This window comes from Arachis ipaensis, chromosome B10 (genome assembly GCF_059453495.1).
Source record: "Arachis ipaensis isolate K30076 ecotype BB chromosome B10, ASM5945349v1, whole genome shotgun sequence".
Lineage (NCBI taxonomy): Eukaryota > Viridiplantae > Streptophyta > Magnoliopsida > Fabales > Fabaceae > Arachis > Arachis ipaensis.
Window position 1 is genome coordinate 49,806,086 of NC_142435.1, and position 19,356 is coordinate 49,825,441.

Here is a 19,356-nt window from a genome sequence, read left to right on the forward strand (position 1 = left end):
AAATTCTTAAGGTAGCCACATATATTCTTTCCAAAGTTTGAAAATAAAAATTAGACAAAGATCTTGAAAACAAAACAAGGTAATCCCGACTCCCAAGTCATTGAAATCCTGAAAACCCGCAAGACCACAATTTTACAGGAAAATGGCATCTTAATGGTCAGAAAAGCATTACTAATTGCTCCAAGTCGCAACTCTAGATGGGGAACCAGATTTTACCAAAAGGAATCACTGATTTTTTTTTTTTTTTTTCAATTATCATTCTTTATCGGCTACCTTTCATCAAGCCCTGGCTAACCTAAGGTTTGTTTGGTAAGAAAACAATTATACAGGAATGGCTATCATTTACACAGCAAAAATGTATGAATCAAAATATGCTAAGATGGTTTCCCTGCTTCCTTTTTATACTAAAGTAATCATGAAAAATCTGAAACTAAGGAAAATTCAGCCTCCTTCAATTGGTTATATTAACCAAAGGAACTCAGAAATCTACAGACAAGTCAATAGCTGTATCAGCAGAGTTACCACCAACCAGCAAGAACAAAGGAAACCCAGCAACCTTTGCTTGTTCAATCATCGTCTGAATCTGAAAAAGAAAAAAAAAAAATTAAGAGATTCCCTTCAGCAAAGCAAAGTATAGAAGATGAGGTAATAAGTAAAAACAAGTGTACGCTGGAGACTCTTAAAGAAGAATTAGATTTGGTTGTAATAGTAATCATGCCTATCAAACAAAAGGCAATAAAGGGTTAATAATCTTTTCTTTAAAATTAACAATTACACATATTGATAGTAAAATAGTCACAGGTCTGGACAATCTCCGCCACATTTTCTCCAAGGTCTGGACAATTTAATACTGTTGGCATCCCTCAAAATAAAATAAAAAAATTTGCAGACATTATACACGGTAACTCTTTGGAATGTCTGCTATAGGCAAACTCATTTTCAAACTTCAAATTCTCATAACCTATTAATATATTATTTCAACAGAGGAAGAAGTATGAACATGAATGAAAATAGTGAGTGGGAGAAGAGATCCTAACAATGAACTGGTTCCTCAAAAACAAAAAATAATAATAACGTACTCAAGTCTGCATTGACGTAATATGCTTACCTGATCTAATATCCTCACCAACTTTTCCCCTATTTTTCAGCTGCCTATGGATCATTGCACATATTAGCATCCACCAGTATAGATGGAAGATGAGCAGCATAATGAGTAGTGTATTAAACAAGTAGTAAAGCATTGTGGGGAAAGCCTCTGCTAGGTTTAAGTGATCAATCAAGTCAATGCTGGAAATCCAATGATGAGAACAAACAAAAAAACAATTAAAAAGTGCCTCAAAAACCAAAATGAAGTTAAACAAATCACTAAAACACAAGATCAACCTTGTTGCTCTAATAACGCAAAAGGGAAAGATGATTAGCCGCAATATGAGCCATGAAAGTGCAAAGAATCCAAAGAACACGCTAGCACCAAATTCTCTTTCAGAATATTTGAAAACCTTGGCAGCTTCCATGAATACATCACTTGCATCATGAATGGCAAGTATTATGGAACCAACTCTGAAGAAACTGCAAGCACAATTGTAAGTCATTAGCATCTATCTTTTATTTATTTTTTTTGGGTTCTTCAAAATCTATCTATTTTGATGATTTGATGCTGATGCCATTTATGAAATTTTGATTATCTAAAACACTCAAACTAAACTACAGTCATTGAGCATTTACAGAAACTAGAATTCAAGTCACGTTTAATTATTAAGTATTGAAAATGAACTATGAACATTATGTAGGAGACAAATACAAAACACATTAGTGCGACAACGATGCGAAACACAGTTTTTTCTGATATCATTAATGAGAATCAAATGTGATCAACCAGATGAGATTTTTCATTCTAAAGAAAATAACAAAATAATAACTAAGTTCTACATCTATTACCTGTAGAAGAGGCAATGGTATATTATTCATATATAAGGTTAAGGTACTACCTTGTTACATACGAGCCTGCAATCAGCATAACGGTGATTACATGGTGAGAAAACATGACTGCAAAATCCTTCCTTCGAGTCTCCCAGGTGAGAATAGCAGCAATGCTGTAGATGTAGAACCCACATTGCAACATGTAGTAAAACTTTACAGGATTCCTGGAAAAGTAAATGAAACAGGAGGCAATACAACATTTAATATACCTTTTTCTATTAATAGAACTCAAATTTGAATAAATAGAATCTCCTCCAAAGTACAGTTATTATTTCTCCTCATGTGAGTTGGCTTCACATTATATATAACCAAATGGCAAACAACAGCCATCAGTAAAAGAAAACGAGAGGCTAAAATTAGTCTCAAAACTTATTAAATACTGTACAGTGTTATACTTGTGTACATTATCATAGGAATGCATCTATTGATTTCCAAAATTCTCATTTTCCTTTTTTGGTCATGTTCTCAGTTGTTTATCAAAACCTGGATATAAATTTATGTCGAGTTCCGAAAAATGACCAATTTTCAGTTTCTAGTAACTTCTTAAGCTCAAAATTCTCTCTTCCATACCATTGCAACATGTGAACACAGGTTTATGGATTATAAAATTCACTCTAGATCTGAACTGTTAAAACTGCAAAATGCTAAGAAAATCAATATGAAATGAAGAACATAAACGTAAACAATAAAGTCAAAAAGAAAAATGTATGTATTTCATTAAAATGGAAAAAAAAAAAATTTGCCGTAACAAGATATATGTAGTTATCATGCTACACAAATTACTTACTTCAGCTCATGATTTGGCCAATCGATGAAGTATAATTTTGTATTAGTAAACCAGGGTTCCTGATAGATGGATTTAAGAATGTATGCTTCAGCTGTAGCATAGTATATTAGCTTCCACATTGACTCTGAGCATTTTTCAATCTTTACTTGCATTTCCTTGGTAATCCTTGAAGGAGCCCCACCCCTTGTCAGCATCCTGATAGCCAACCTCTGTAATCAACAATTTTTTTATGAAATATGAATAAAGGAATATGGTATAAAAGTGGTATTATTATTCTAAAAATGCCTTTTCTGTGGGTCAATAAATGAATCAATGCAAACTTCATGAAACATGACAAAATTGAGATTATCTATAGCTTATGCCAAGAAAAAACTATTGCTTGATCATGCTACTTCATGATTTGCTTCACAAGACAGCAGATGAAGAAAACAATTAATTATTCTGACAATAATACTTTCTTAATAGGGATAGTCGTCTTCCAAAATCCATTACCCATAATCGTGCTTTGCTTTTTGCTTCCCTTTGTTGAATGGGAAAAGATTAGAAACTAAAGCCTACCAATAAAGCAAACTCCACGGTCGCTTCTACCGTAAGAAGAAAAGAAATGATACTAAAAGAAGAAAGAAATAAGGAACAAAAAGCACTCGCATTGATTCAACAACTTACACTCTAGGGTTCGTCATATATACATAACCTAATAATAATACCTCTTAAATGTCAAGATAATATGAATTATAAATACAAATGAAAAGAGCTAAACGGAATAAACAAAGTTAGAATTCAATAAATATGAGCTGCAATGCATTACGAAATTTTGCTATTCTAGCATTCTATGCGTCGATTAGAGCAATTGTGTTATCTTAAATACTCTCCATTTTTTTTCCCGATCCCGTGCATTAATTAACTCCATTTGACAGGTCAACATCAAAGATCCTTTGACTAAATAACCAACTAGAGATCAAACTTAACCACAAAACAACAACAATCCAGCATAACGAAACAAAGAGATTATGTGCAACATTTCGGAGCTGAAATCAAGAAGAACAAGCAGAATCCAAAACCAAAAGAACAAAAAAAATCCGAAGCTATAAAGAACAATCAGCGAAGAGAAAGAAATCTTACGCGAAAGACGAATCTGTCGAGCAAGAACCTGGCGATGAAAAATGTGAAAGAAAAGCAGATCGCGAGGGAGAAATCCGAAGTCTGTGGCGCGGCGGCATTGCTGGAAAGAAAGGAATCCATGGGAAGGGAATGGAGGTAGCTGAAAGAATTTCTGTTATTTTCAGAAGGAAGGTTGAATCGGTTGAGAGGCGAAGAGGAGCAGAGAGATCATGGCATCGAAAGGACGCAAAATGCAAATGATTTTATTTATATATGTGTGTGGTTTGTTGCGGAAGCAGAGATCTGGCGTTACCTGAAAATGAGGGTGGAAGCAGAAAACGTGAAGAGGAAGGGTGGGAAGAACGGAAGGTAAGGAGGGAGGGAAAGTGTGACGAGCAATAGAGAAGCAACAGAAACCGAAACAGAAATGGCGAGGGTTTGTATTGTTTGCTTTTTCCTTTTTTTTTTCCTTGTTTTTTTTCTTTTGTATTTGTATTTTTTTTGTTGACTGAAAGGTATTCTTTTGTATTTGTATTGATCTCCCATCCGAGTTCCGACCCCTCATCTTTGAAAAATCTCTTTTATTTTCGTTTCTGGTGGGACCCTTTTGTCAACACACACGTGGCAAAAGTATCTTAATTTTTTTTTATCCTTTTGAAAAAAAAAATCTTTTTTAATACTTAGAATATATGAAGTACTAGTACATACACTTTACTAAGTTGCTGTGTTTGCATATTGGACACATTTTAGATATGATTCTCATCGACACTTGTTCAATATACTGTGTTCAACTATATCATAATAAAAAATAAAAAATTCTTTTTCAAATACATTTGAACACACTTAAATACTATCATATGATAGTGTGTCTAACCTTATTTTTAGTATGTTTTTTTAATTAAATTTAAAAATAATATATATTATAATTTATTAAAATAAAAAATATTTTAAATAATTTATATAATAAAAAGAAAACACTAAAAACAGTTAAAAATTATTTTATATTTTAATATTAATAAAATATTAAAATATTATTGTAATTCATTTAAAAAATACTTTATATTATATGTATATGTTGTGTCTCTGTGTCGTATAAAATTTTAAAATTGTATAAAATTTTAAAATTTATATTTTTACCGCTATGAAAAAAATGTCCTTCTTTACCATTGAACTGTCATATTTCTTATTAAGATATATGCAAATTATAATATATATAAATATCTTTTATCAAATAGTTTACTTCTATTTAATTTATTTTAATTTTAGTTATAAACTTACGTGGTCTTAAATTAATTATATTTTTATTTAACAATAATTATAAACTCACTTATTTTTTTCTTTTCACAATTATATAATATCTATTAATATTATTTTTAATAAATACTTGTAGTATATAATAATATAATAGATATAAACTAATTAATAAATTATTAAAATTTGAAAATAATAGTTATTTTAATATAAAAAATAAAAATATTTATGATAGTGTAAAATTAACAAAATACTTATTGTTCCTATTCCATATTATTTTAGAATAGCTAGATATTCTTAAAATATTAGTGAAAATATGTATTTTAAATTTTAATTTTAAATTTTTTACTATTTCTTATTTTTTATTTATATTGGACCGGGTCAATCGGTTCAACCAATGACCTACCAGTTGAACTAATAACCCAGTGACCCAGTACAGTTCGATCACCGGTTCGGTTCTGAAAACTATGGTAGAGAATGTAGCACTCTTTAAAAGTTAACCTACTATAAAAAATTATCAAGTAAATTAAATTATTTATTATTGTTATTATTTTTTTATTGTCATGGGCTGAACAAACAAATTGACACAGACAAGCAAAACTAATCCCCTCATTCAAACACCAGAAAAGTTATCAGGAACTTGATAGAACTCTTCTATTACTCTGTTATTGCCGATGTGATGTCTTCAAACATCTTCAGGCGGTGCTTCCACTATCGTTCTGGACGGCGATAGATTTAGACATTCTTGAACCCACTCCCTTCTGCCTTTGCCATGAATGACTTTCTAAGCCCGAGAAATCGTTGCCATGGGAGAGGGAGATGCCTGTTTGTCGCTGCTGTTGGCTGTCTGACTCCAAATGCAAAACCGATTCTGGAGAAGAACCCTTATCTCCAAGAAAACGCCATGATTTTCAGATGACAACAATCATGACCAACCGACTCCATTAGACCTACACTAGCGACAAAGAGACACCTATTTTGATGTGTTGGAGTCTCTCTTTAGCTCCGCTATGATTTTCGGTGGAAGGCTTATGCTCCAAAACCTCTCCAATTCTCTCCCATTTATTATTAATTACACGGGCTATTATGAAAAGATAACTATTCAGTTCTTCTTTCTTTACAAAATTGGCAAATTCCATGTGCTTCGAGGCGAATAGAAAAGAGTATGTTTTCGGGTATGGGCCAGTCAAAACCCCTACCGGAAAGAAAAAAAATGTTACATAGGTTATTCTTAGGTTTTTACCGATTTATGCTACTCTCATGCTATTAGTATCGCATCTTCTTGTCTGCTGTCGCGACGTCGGTCTTTTGTTTTTCTCTGTCTCGTTGTTGAGTTTGGTGTGACTTTCTATATCATTCTCAAGTCCTGCTGTTGGTTTTTTTTTCTTCCATTGTTTTTTGACATGTTTATGATTTTAATTTTATTTTCATAATAATTATCTTTTTTATTGTTATTTTTTGGATTTTGCTTTCGATTTGTGCTTTGTTAAGTTGTAAAACTTTGTGCATAGTGTGTTCAACTTTGTTAGTATTTCCAATCACGAATTTGTAATCTATTAAAAGAAAACTCAAGTAGTGATTGAATAAACTAATACCTCTTGTAAGGTTAGGATTATAATGGTAGGAGTTCTTTGATAATCTATAATCTATAATCTGTAATCTATAATAAACAATTTTGTAGTAGTGTGATATTAGGAGCTATTCTTTTTTTATCATTTATTGATTATGGAATTTTAAATTGTAATTTTCTTTTGGTACGAGAGTGTGAATGTCTTGTTTAAACTGGTTTTTTGGTTGCTGAATTTTTTTTATGAAGCATTGTCAAGTTCAATTTAGTTTTATAATTTTTGTAAAAATTTTATATAATTTTTTTACAGGAACACAAGAATAACCGGGTAATTAAAGATTGAGGGCTTTTTTAGATTTGTTGTTTGAGTTGTAACAACTTTGTGATAGAGCGTGGTACAAATTTTTTGGTATGTACTATTGCAAATATATAATGTATTAAAATAGAATCGTAGTAATACCATAAACCAATACCTCTCGCAATTCTACGATTGTAATGCTAGGGTTTCTTCTATAATCTATAATTTATAATCAGGAATTTTGTAGTATTGTATTGACAGGACCTCTTATTTCTTTATCAATTATCAATTAATGGTTATGAAACTTTGAATGGTTGATTTTCTTGTGTTATGGGAGTGTTAAAACATGTATTTTGCTTGTTCAAAAATTGTATAAGGTTAATGTAAGATTGTCAAGTCTAATTCAGTTTTTATAATTTTTATAACATTTTTATACAATTTTTCTATAAACATAAAGCAACAACTAAGATTGAGGGCTTCTCCGATTTTCTGTTTGTTGAGTTGTTACAAATTTATGGCAAAACGTGTCCCAGCTTTTTTGGTATATGCATTCGCAAATTTCTAATCTTTTGAAAGAGAACCCATATAGTGATACAATAAGCTAATATCCCTTGTGATGCTAGGAGATCTTCTATAATATATAATCAGCAATTTTGTAGAATTGTGATGCTTGGAGCTCTTTTTTCTTTATCATTTATTGGTTATAAAATTTTAAATTGTGATTTTCTTTTGGTATGAGAATGTGAATATGTCTTGTTCAAACTGGTTTCTTGGTTGCTCAAATCTTTTTTATGAAGTTAACATTAGATTGTCAAGTTCAATTTAGTTTTATAATTTCTGCAAAAACTTGGTGCGCGAAATTGAACTCGCACAACTTCACCGTCAAGTGCACTGAGTCATCCAAGTAATACCTCAGGTGAGTGAGGGTTGATCTCAGGAGGATTGTTAGATTGAGCAAGCAATGGTTATCCTGTAGATCTTAGTCAGGCGAATAGAAAGATAGTGGTTGTTGTTGAATGCGCATAAACAAGAAAATAAAGAAAACAGTAAAGAATTAATGTAGAAACAATAATGAGAAAACATTTAAGGCTTTGGAGATACTTTATCTTTCTGGATTAATACTTCTTACAGACTACTTTAACAATGAATGATTCATTCTATGGCAAAGCTGTAAGTGATTAACTCCTGTCCTCTCAGTAAGTTAATCTCCTCTAATCCACATCAAACACCATTGTCAATGGTCATTCAATATGGACGAGGGTGAAGCTCACGCAATTCATTCTCCTTTGATCCTACTCAAAATGCCACAGACAAGGTCAGATCTTCGGGATCGAAGAATGAAGCCCAATGTTCTAAACTTAGCACCACAGAAACCTCATCACCCATAACTAACGAGATTATATGTCACATATCCCAATTAGCCTAGATAAATTATTGGTTTAGGAGATGTATTCTCAAGCTTTAGCTCAATACTATCGGAGTCAGAACTCGTAAAGAACTCATGTAGAACAAGGGGTCATACTTTCGTTCCACCTCAGATTCATTAGATAAAGAACGACAATACATCATAGAATAAAATCATACATATATTAAAATAGAAAAGTAATCATATTAATCCATAGGAATAAGCAGAGCTCCTAACCTTAACTTAGGAGGTTTAGTTGTTCATAATTTACAGAGAAAATAGATAAGATCTGTCTAATGGTGTAAACTTAATGATACTTAATCCTAAGTGATCTTCTCTTTAAATAGTAAATACTAACCCTAAGAATGCTAAATTTAAATTAAAAAGTACAAAGATAAGACTGCATAAGCTAGAGAAGTGCTAAAATCCACTTTGAGACCACTTTGGTTGAATGCTTCGTCCAAGCCTGGCGTTTAACTTGGAGAATGGGCATTGAACGCCAGTTAAGGGGTGAGTGCGCTGCTTTCCTACTCCCTTGGTGGTGTTGAACGCTAGGCTTTGATCCTTTGGTGGCGTTGAATGCCAGCTTTGGGCGTTCAACGCTGGGCTTGCTCCCTTTTGGATGTTGAACTCCAGATGTGAAAGTTCAACGCCAATTACGGGCAGTGATATAGAAGAGAAGTATAACTCGAGTTGTAGAGCTCCAAATGATGCGCTTCCAAAGGCGTTGAAACGTAGACATCCAGGGCTTTCCAAAAATATATAATTGTATGGGGTAGACATTAAGTTGAGCTTCAGAAACTGGCAATTTTCAGCCCCTGATCCCGGACGTTTTTGGCACTCACGTTTGCCAATAACGCCAGCCACTATGCCAGCAACCCTGTCCCCTTCAAAGGAGCATAACTTGAGTTACAGAGATTCAATTGAGGTGATTCCAGTTGCATTAGAAAGCTGACATTTAGAGCTTTCCAACGATATATAATAATCTATAGTGGGCATGAAATTGGAGCACAAACTAGAGGCATCTTTTAAGCCCCAAAATACCAACTGGGTAGCAAGTGTGACGTTAGCCACACTAACTTTAGCACTAACGCCACACTTGTAGCGTTAGTATGGCTAATGACAGCAACAATGCCAAGTCATCTTGGACCTCAATTTGATTCACTTCTCTCTTAAGTCCACTTTAAAGCTCAAGCAAGCAAGCCCACAAGTGTCAACCAATCAAGGCCACAAGAAGCATATAGAATAGAAATTTTCATTTCATTGTAATTTGATTTTAATTTCATTTTGTAATTTAGGAGAGCCTATATAAAGGCCTTAGCTTTTACTTTGAAGAGGACTAGAACAGAGAATTGAAGGAAGGGGGAGAGAGTAAAGACCAATTCGAACTTCTGTGAATTGGCACACTCCAAGGGGAGTGGGTCTTCGGACCCCTCCCCTCCTACACTCTTCTTCCTTTTCTCTTCTTTTCTTCCTTAGGAGTAGTTTAGTTTTCTTTGTACTTTTCATTTATGAATTTTGAAGTTTCAATTTTAGTTTCAATATTCATCTTTACTTTTCTGCACTTTCTTTCTTTTCATTTTCCAGAGCTATGAACAACTAAACCCCTTTCATTGGGTTAGGGAGCTCTGTTGTAATTTGATGGATCAATTTTAGTTTTCATTCTCCTTCTTCTATCTTTTCGCTTGATTTTACTAGAAAGCTTTCGATCTTCATCCAATTGGATAGTTATCTTGGAAAAGAAGCTATTCATACTTGGATCTTTTCTGAACCTTGAAAGAGGAATGAAGGGATCATGCTAGAAATGCTTTCTCATGCTGGACCAAATTGGGTGTGGATGGATATGTGACTATAATCCTTCCAACACTTGATTTGGGAAATGCATGTGGTATAATCAGTGACCATACTTCATCTCTTCTCATGAGCAATTGACCAAGGAATTGGCTATTGATCAAGATTTGAGAGATTGAATTACAAAGAATTGTAATTCGATCACTTAAGATTGCCAAGGAGATCAATGAATCCATTGATTGAGGAAGAGATGAAAATGAACTTGATCCGGAGAATGCAACATCTCCTGAGCCCAATGAACTCCCCATTTCTGATCTTACCCATTCTCTTTAATTTCTGCCATTTACTTTTATGAGCAATTACCCCATTCCCATTTAAGATTCTGCAATTTACTTTCTGCCATTTACATTCAGCTCTTTATTTCCAGCATTTACTGTTTCTGCCATTTACTTTTCTGCCATTTAATTTTCTGTAATTCTCAACTCAAATTCTGATTCGTTCAACTAGAACATTCCTCTAATTAAAGTTGCTTGATCAATCAATCTCTGTGGGATTCGACCTCACTCTATTGTGAGGTTTTACTTGACGACGAATTCGGTACATTTGCCGAAGAAAATTTGTTGTAAGACAAGCTTTCCGCATATCAAGTTTATGGCGCCGTTGCCGGGGATTAATTGTGATTAACAAACTACCGGTTGGTTGATTACCTAGATTAGACATTTTCTTTTTGTTTTGCTTTATTCATGTAATTGCTGTAGTTCTTTACTTTCTATGCCCTCTAACTATTTGTGTTAATGCCTCACCAAGAAGCCCCTGTTCGTGACAGCTCTGGCTCTTGGTGATTTTGTTATTAATACAATAGTTCTTTTACTCAACTTCTTTCCAAATAAAATTGGCATATGATCACATTCTATGTTTGGTATTGCCCTGCAAAAATCTGTTTTCAATCTTTCTGGATACTTGCATCAATTCCAAGAGAAAGTGTCACACTAAGTTTGGTGTGCCACTTATTTTTTCTATGCAATGTATCCAGTAACACCACTTGTTTGTACAATCATAATGCCTTTGCTTCTTTGGCATACAGTGTTATCCTTAATTTTTGCTTGCTTAACCGCATACATCACTTATAATTCAGTATGTAAGATGTTCATGACCCATCATAGACCCCACCACCACTGTTTTATTTGCTGCTTGAAGACAAGCAATTAGTCTAAATTGGTGTGGGAAGGGAGAAAAGTAGCAGAAAAAGGGCAACAACAATGAAGATGAACTACAAGGTGGTAAAGTTCCTTTTTCCTCTTACTTATTTCCAGTACATTCAATTGCATGATTGTCTTCTAATTTCTTTGTATGTATGTGTGCTTGCTCCTCATGAATAAGCATAGTTTGATTCTTGAATTACAATATGTGCTGTGACATTATGATTGCCATCTTGAATTTTTGTGGGTCCAAAGCAATGAAGTTTCATGATCATAAACAAACAAGGTCATTTAAGAAGAAGTTGACATGAGCATATAAGTATTGGGAAGCTAGCATGACTATTGTTGCTCAATTACATTTGAATTTATTTAATTGAAGTTTTCATCTAGGACATTTTATGAAATTTTTGAAATCATGAAAACCTTGAAAAAGTAATTGCAAATAAGTCAAGAAAAAAAAAGGAGAGAATGAGAAAGTTGAAGGCTCTGAGTACCAATGACAATTCAATTGTTAAGTGCTTGTGGTGTTTATGTATCAAGCAAAAAGCTTGAAAATAAAACATTTAGAGTCAAGGCTAGGCTCAAGTGCAAAAGCACTCCCTCAAAGCTCAAGGCTCTGAGCATCAATGATTAGAGAATCAAGAAGACAAGAAAACAAAATGAGCTAAAAGAGTCCTCTGATTAAATGCTTGTGGTGCTTATGTATCAAGTGGTAATACTTGAAAACAAAGCATTTAGAGTCGTAGCTTTCAAATCATGGTGCGAAGCTCCTGAGAAGATAAGATAAAAAGAGAATGACAAGCTTGTTCAAGGAAGAAACATATAGAAAAGATTTCATAAAATGAGCTAGATAGAGGCATCAATCATCTGAATTTCTTTTGTGATTGTTGCATCCATAGAAAGCTAGCTAACCATGAACATTACACTGCTACTCTTCTTACCTTGGATGTCAAACCTTATTGCATGATTCTCTTCTTGCTTGGGGACAAGAAAGCTTTAAGTTTGGTGTTGTGATGCCAGGGCATCATGGCCTATTTTTCTATGCTTTTTCAGTAGATTTTAATTCAGTTTTCATACAATTTTTGCTGATAAAGGAGCAAAAGCATGATAAATCTCTGCATGAAACAAAATCCCAAGCATAGGTGAATTTTAGTTAATATACATGGTAAATATGATGAAATAGATCACACTAAGTGAAAGTATGATTTTGAGCATTAGTAGCACACTTAGTATAGTAAAGTTTATCTTGTATGTTACTTTGATACACTTTGTTTGCTTGATTTCAGACCAAAAGAAGCAGAGAAGAGCCACGTTAGTGGCTACGTTAGCGCCACTAACGTGGCCATTAAAGTGGAAGGAAGGAAAGCTTGAAAAGCTAGTGAGAACGTTAACGCCACCAACGTTAGCAAAGGGCAAGAAGACCCACGTTAGCGACCCCGTTAGCTTCACTAACGTGGGCACTAACGTGGAAGAAAAGAGAAGCCCCAACGTTAGTGAGAAAGTTAATGGCATTAACTTTGAAGAAGAAAAGGGAAACGCCAACGTTAATGGTAAAGGTGAGTGCCACTAACGTTTACGAAAGCTAGAAGACTCACGTTAGCTTCCACGTTAGTTACATTAACGTGGGGACTAACGTCGAAGGAAAGGGAAATGCCAATGTTAGTGGAAAAGGTGAGTGCCACTAACGTTGGCGAAGCAAAGGAAGACCCACGTTAATGGCCACGTTAGTGTAGTTAACGTGGACATTAACATGCTAGTGATTAGCCATGATTTTCATTGTTGCCTTAGTTACATGTTGCAGCTGTCATGTATCTAAGCCACTTATTCTCTTATGCTTTATCACTTGCATGATTATTGTTTCTTGGTGCTTCTTTACGTTTAATTTTGCCACCTTTCCCTCTTTTCTAGGATGGTTATCAAGAAAGACAAAGGAAAGGCATCCAAGAAGGCACCCTCACGGTCCACTAGCAAAGCACAACAAGCACCTAGAGCCAAGTCCCTCCTCAATAAGACAAGGAGCGTTGCTAACATTGATGTTTTGGAAAAGGACAACCCGGCAAGGGACCCGAACAAGTTCCCCAACCGCTGTTGCGAACTTGCCTACCTCTTGACAAAAAAAGGAACTATCATGCGGAGCCTCTTCTAGCCCCTCCGGCTCATGTCATTCCACTTGTGATGCCCCGCATCGAGCGGCGGCAATGGGAGTTCCTATTGAGGAAGCCACGAGAAGCAAACTTGTCCTAGGTGGTAGAATTTTATACCAATTACCACTCCTTATCCCTTGCATCAGTATTTGTGCATCGAAGACAAGTTTTCGTCACAGAGGAGGCCATTCAAAGTGTGCTTAAGACCAGACCGCTAGCAGATGGAATTGATGCATATCAAGAGATTTTTTCGACACGATGCGAATATGAGTTTGATTGGGATGCCGTCCTCAGGGTCATTGCCATACCTGAATCATTCTGGATTCGAGGAAGGATGAGGCCCCGGCCCAAGGGCGTTACCGCACGTTTTCTCACCAGGGAAGCCCAAGCATGGGCCCAAATTCTAGCCCATTATGTGCTCCCAAGCACCCATGGCTCATCTATCACTACCGAGTTAGCCTTGTTGGTTTGGTGTGTCCTCACAGAGAGATCGGTGCATATTCCCCGTCTCATTCGCCAAGCTATGGCCTGCATCCACGCTAAGAGAAACTTACCCTTTCCCGCTCTAGTGACCGACTTAGTTGCCGTAGCCGGTGTCCCCCGAGAGACCAAGGATCGAAGGGCCATGATCCCGATAGACGGCAATGTTATTCCAAACGGGAGATATCTTTACCCTCCAGCGGACACCGAGGATCTGAACTTAGCCATCCCCATGAGCATTCCTACCACCTTAACCGCACCACCAAAATCATCCATGCAATGCATAGAGGACCTCCACAAGAAGCTCGATCGTTATGAGCGGTGCAACCAACGCCGATACACTTTTGTCAAGAAGCTTCTAAGTTGCCTAGCACCACCTATGGAGGAACCAGAAATTTTCACGTCTACCGGCACCGACAATGAAGACAGCGATAATGGAGAAGAGGATGGACACTCGGAAGCCGATCAACCACTACGTCTCACTCAAGGCACAAAGGACCGTGCTAACTTCTAAGTGTGGAGTGGTCGGTCGGCCGACCGGTCTTCATAAGTAACACCCGAATAAATTTTGAATCTCTTTTTGTTAATTAGAATAGATTGCATGATTAGGTTTCTCATTTTTTGACATCCTTTGCATGTTAGTTATCTCTTAATAAGTCCACTTGGTTAGAATAATGACTTCTTTCCTAGGAAGCTAGAACTTTAGGGCAACCCTACCAATTTCGAAAAATTTTTTATGCTAAGCTTGTTTGAAGAATGCAATTTGGAACATTGATTTTGAGCCAAGAATACAAGCAAGTGAGTCTTGAGCCTAATTGCGTGGCTACATCTTCTAGCCACTTACTTTCCTTCTTGTGTGCATTGTTCTCTCTCTATGATTGTGATCCTTAATTTGTTTGACTCTATATGTCCTTTGTTACATGTATGAATGCATGTACATGATTGAGGCCATCAATTCACTTAGCTACTTACCCAAATGACCTTACCTTATAACAACCTTTGCAACCAATTTTGAGCCTAGGCTTAACCCACTTATTCTTAATTTTAGCATATCACAAGCCAAGAAGCGGAAAACCATGAATGTCCCTATTTGAATCCTTGAATAGCTTAGGCTAGAGTGTGTGTGTCATTTAAGTGTGGGAAACGGGAGGGGAACATTGGTTGAGGTAAGAGCATGTTGTTATTTTTGTTAAAAATATTGGAAAGTGGATACATACTCATGTGTTGATTAAATGTATAGACCATATGCATTGATCTTCTTGTATATAGTTGAAAAAAAAATGAGAAAAAATAAAATAAAATAAAATAAAATAAAAAGAGAAAAGAAAAGAAAAGAATATATATATATATATATATATATATATATATATATATATATATATATATATATATATATATAGAAAAAGAAAGAAAAAAAAAAGAGAAGCAATAAAAGGGGACAAAATGCCCCAAAGTATGACCTAAAGACAAATCAATGCATATGTATAATGATCAAAAGTAAATGCATGAGTATGTGAAAGAGTGAGGAATGGGTAGCTAGGTTAGTACATAATTGTATAGGATGTTATATAGGTTAGGTGGGAAGCTCAAGTTAATCAAAGGATTCAATTTTTAGCCTACTTAGCCAAATATATAACCCTACCTTAACCCTAACCCCATTACAACCTAAGGAAAGACCTCATGATATATGTATGCATGCATAGAACAATTGTTGATTGTTAGAGGAAGAACAAATTTTGGAAGAGCATGAAGTAGGGGAGGATTGAGTGATCAACCCTATACACCGAGCGGATAGAGTGCAAACACTTCCGGTGAGGGGTTCGAAGCTCGATTCCTTGTTCCCGGCTCTCGCGAGCTTTCTTCATGCAAGCTATGCATATTTCACTTTGATGACTAAAATTGGTAGAGTTCATACATTGCCCATCATCTTGCCCTATGTGCATACACATATGTATTCTAGGAAGATCGAATTGCTCTTGACCAAGTAGATAGTAGCATACACTCTAGTTGCGTTCATGTAGGTAAATTGCATCCCATAAGTCTCACTCTCTTGTGATCCTTTGATCTTTTGCTTTTCTTTAGCATGAAGACATGCTATACTTTAAGTGTGGAGAGGTTGATAAACCCCGTTTTTAGGGTTTATCATGTATAGATTTTTAGGGTTTTATCAATAATCTTCCACACTTACTCATATAAAACTGCATGATTTTGTGTTCCTTTCCCCACTTTGCCTCATAGATGAAAACATGCTTCTTTTTCATCAAAATTGATATATTGTAATCCTCCTCTATTACCATTCAATGCCATGATCCGTTTGTTAAGTGGTTTCAGAAGTTATAGGGCAAAAATGGCTAAGAGGAGTGAAGGAAGCATGCATGAATGGAAGGATCATGGAATAAAGTAGAATTTTGGAATTTGGGCATGGGCGTGCACGGGCACCGTGTGCGTACGCACGGATGTGTATCCCCAGAGCCGACTAGATGGAGCCGAGATGAGAAGCCGGCACGTCTACATGGCTAGGCCATAATTCCTTTGACACGCGCGTGCACTGCACTCCTACGCGTAGGTCGTGAAAAACCCCAGGTGCACGTACGCGTACTGTGCGCGTACCCGCCGATGGGTGCACGTGATTTTTTTAAGAGGAAAACGTGACCAGTGATTTTAAGGAATCCCAGGCCCTGTTTTGGGGCAGAATTTTGGAGGGAAAAACTTAAGAAGATCAAGGATTAAGAGGGTTGGGACAATTAGTCATAATTCTAGATATTTTGGGTAGTTAGTTACATTTTGCTTTTAGAGAGAGAAACTCCAACTTCTCTCTAGGATATCACTTTCTCCATTGAAATTCTCCTTAGATTTCTTGGTGAGATCCATTGCTAATTCACTTTTGCTTTGGTACAAGTTGTAGATCTACTCTTCTTCTATTCTCAATTAGTGTTGTTTTGATTCAATCTCTTGGATCTGGATTTATGACTTTGTTATTTTGAATTTTGGTTAATGAATTGAGGAATTTCATTCAATTGCTTGATTGTTAAGGATTGCTTGGATTAGATACCTTTAATTCAATTCTTTTCTCTCAATTACATCATGTCTTCTATGATTGCCTACCAATTGTTTGTGATAATGACAACTCTAGCTATGGAGTAGATTTCTCTTACTTGGCTTAGGGGTGGAGTTATTGGAGACAATTGAGTAGTGGATATCAATTATTGATGAGGAATTGAAAATTGCCAATTGACTTGGAGTGCACTAAAGCTAGACTTCCCTAGGGTGAGACTAGGACTTGTGACTCAAGTTAGTTACTCTCACTTGACTTTCCTCCATTGTTAGGGGGTTAACTAAGTGAAGCAATAATCAACTCTTATCACAATTGAAGGAATCTATAATGATGGAACTTCCAATACTTACCTTTAGCCAAGGCTTTTATCTCAATTAATTGTTGTTTACTTTGGTTAGCTTGAATTCTTGCACCAACTCTCAAAACCACAAAAGACTTCCTAATCAATGATGTGCATTCTAAGGCATTCCTAGGGAGAATGACCCGGGATCAATACTCTCGGTCATAGATTTTAGAATTATTTCATGTGATATTTGTGTGTTGGTTAGACTATACTCACGATTGGATTCATTGCTAATTTCTAACCGGCATAAGAATATTACATCCATCAACACTCCATGCTTGCACATTCCAATAATTCGGGAGAAAGCCATACAAGTCCCTTCAACTCTAAGCATGCAAGCTCCTGAGAAGAAAAATCTAAATGCACCGCCCACATTTGAATTGAAGCCTTCCTCCCCCCTCCCAACACTTGAATATGATTTCCTTGGTCTTAGTGAATTAGAGAGTTGTATGGGAGTTGCTTTTTAGTGGGTATTATTTTTCTCCTCATGTCCACTAAAGTCATTTCTATTAACCAACTGGAAGAAGAGGAAGAAATTCAAGAACCAACCGTCAAGCTAGTGACGTTAAAGAAGCGCTTGTTGGGAGGCAACCCCACATTTGGTATTTTCTTTTCATTCTCTTTTTTTGTTTTGCTTAAGATTGTGTATGTGTTCATGGATTAAGTTTGGTGTGCTACACCAAATTTGCATCCCACTGGGTACTTGGCCTAGTTTCACATAGATTGTATCACACTAAGTTTGGTGTCCTCATACCAAGTTTGGTATTGCCACAATCACCATGCAACACATTAGCAGTCTAGCTATTTTATACTATTTTAGTTTTCCTTGAGTTTTGTTTTAATTTGATTAATTTATTTTGAATAAGGCCTCTGCATTGGTTGATTTCCTTTCAATTGCTAGTCCTATTTACTCTTATCTCCATAACCATTATTTCTCTTTCTTTGTTGCTTGAGGACAAACAACCAGTCTAAGTTTGGTGTTGGAAGCTATGCTCTATATAGCTTAAAAGGGGATAAAGAAGAAGATGATGAAGAGAAAGGCAGAAAGAGCTAAGGTTGTTTCCTTCCTTTTTAATTATATGCATGTGTGTTCTTCCTTTTAGATAAGCATAGTCTAGTTTTGAATTGTAACATATTGCCTTTACATCATAACAATCATCTTGAAATTTGTGAGTCAAAGCAATTAAGCATCATGATCATCAATAAATAGGGTAATTAAAGAAGAAACCAGCATGAGCATATGAGTATTGGAAGGCTAGCATGACTATTTTTGCTCAAACACATTTGAATTTTGTTTGATTGAAATTTTTATCCATAACACTTTATAAAATATTTGAAAATTTGAAAACCTTGAAGAAGCTTGTCAATGAATGATCAAGTAAAGAAAAAAAAAGAAGAGAAAGGGGAAAATGAGAAAGTTGAAGGCTCTAAGTACCAAGGACAACTCATTAGTCAAGTATTTGTGGTGTTTATGTATCAAGCAAAAAGCTTGAAAACAAAACACTTAGAGTTAAGACTATACTCAAGTGCAAAGCACCCCCTCAAAACTCAAGGCTCTGAGCATCAATGATTAGAGAGTAAAGAAAAGAAACAAAAGTAAAGCTTAAAGAGTTCTCTAGTTATATGCTTGTGGTGCTTATGTATCAGGTGGTAATACTTGAAAACAAAGCATTTAGAGTCGAAGCTATAAAAACAAATGGTACAAAGCATCCAAGAAGCTAAGAAAAGAAACAAATAAAAAGCTTGTTCCAAGGAAGGAATATAAGAAAAGATTCCATAAAGTGATTGATAAACCACTATTTTATGGTTTATCTTGTGCTCAATTGAGTGGTTTTACCAAGTCTTTGCACACTTATTCATACAATTTGCATGATATTACAATTCCTTCCTAGTTTTGTTCTATAATTGAAAACTTGCTTCCTAAGCCTTTAAATTGTATATTTTTAATCCTTCTT

General features: G+C 35.3%; 1 protein-coding gene across 1 annotated transcript; it reads right to left on the reverse strand.

The window, feature by feature from the left end:
- Positions 1 to 210: 210 nt before the first annotated feature.
- LOH2 (LAG1 homolog 2) lies at positions 211 to 4,430 on the reverse strand. Its single transcript, XM_016326562.3, has 6 exons — positions 3,890 to 4,430; positions 2,768 to 2,976; positions 1,989 to 2,144; positions 1,384 to 1,569; positions 1,109 to 1,287; positions 211 to 583 (listed from the first exon to the last, which is right to left on the reverse strand). Exons 1-6 carry the CDS (start codon positions 4,007 to 4,009, stop codon positions 567 to 569), a joined length of 867 nt encoding a protein of 288 aa, XP_016182048.1. The 5' UTR covers positions 4,010 to 4,430; the 3' UTR covers positions 211 to 566.
- Between the last annotated feature and the right edge of the window lie 14,926 nt (positions 4,431 to 19,356).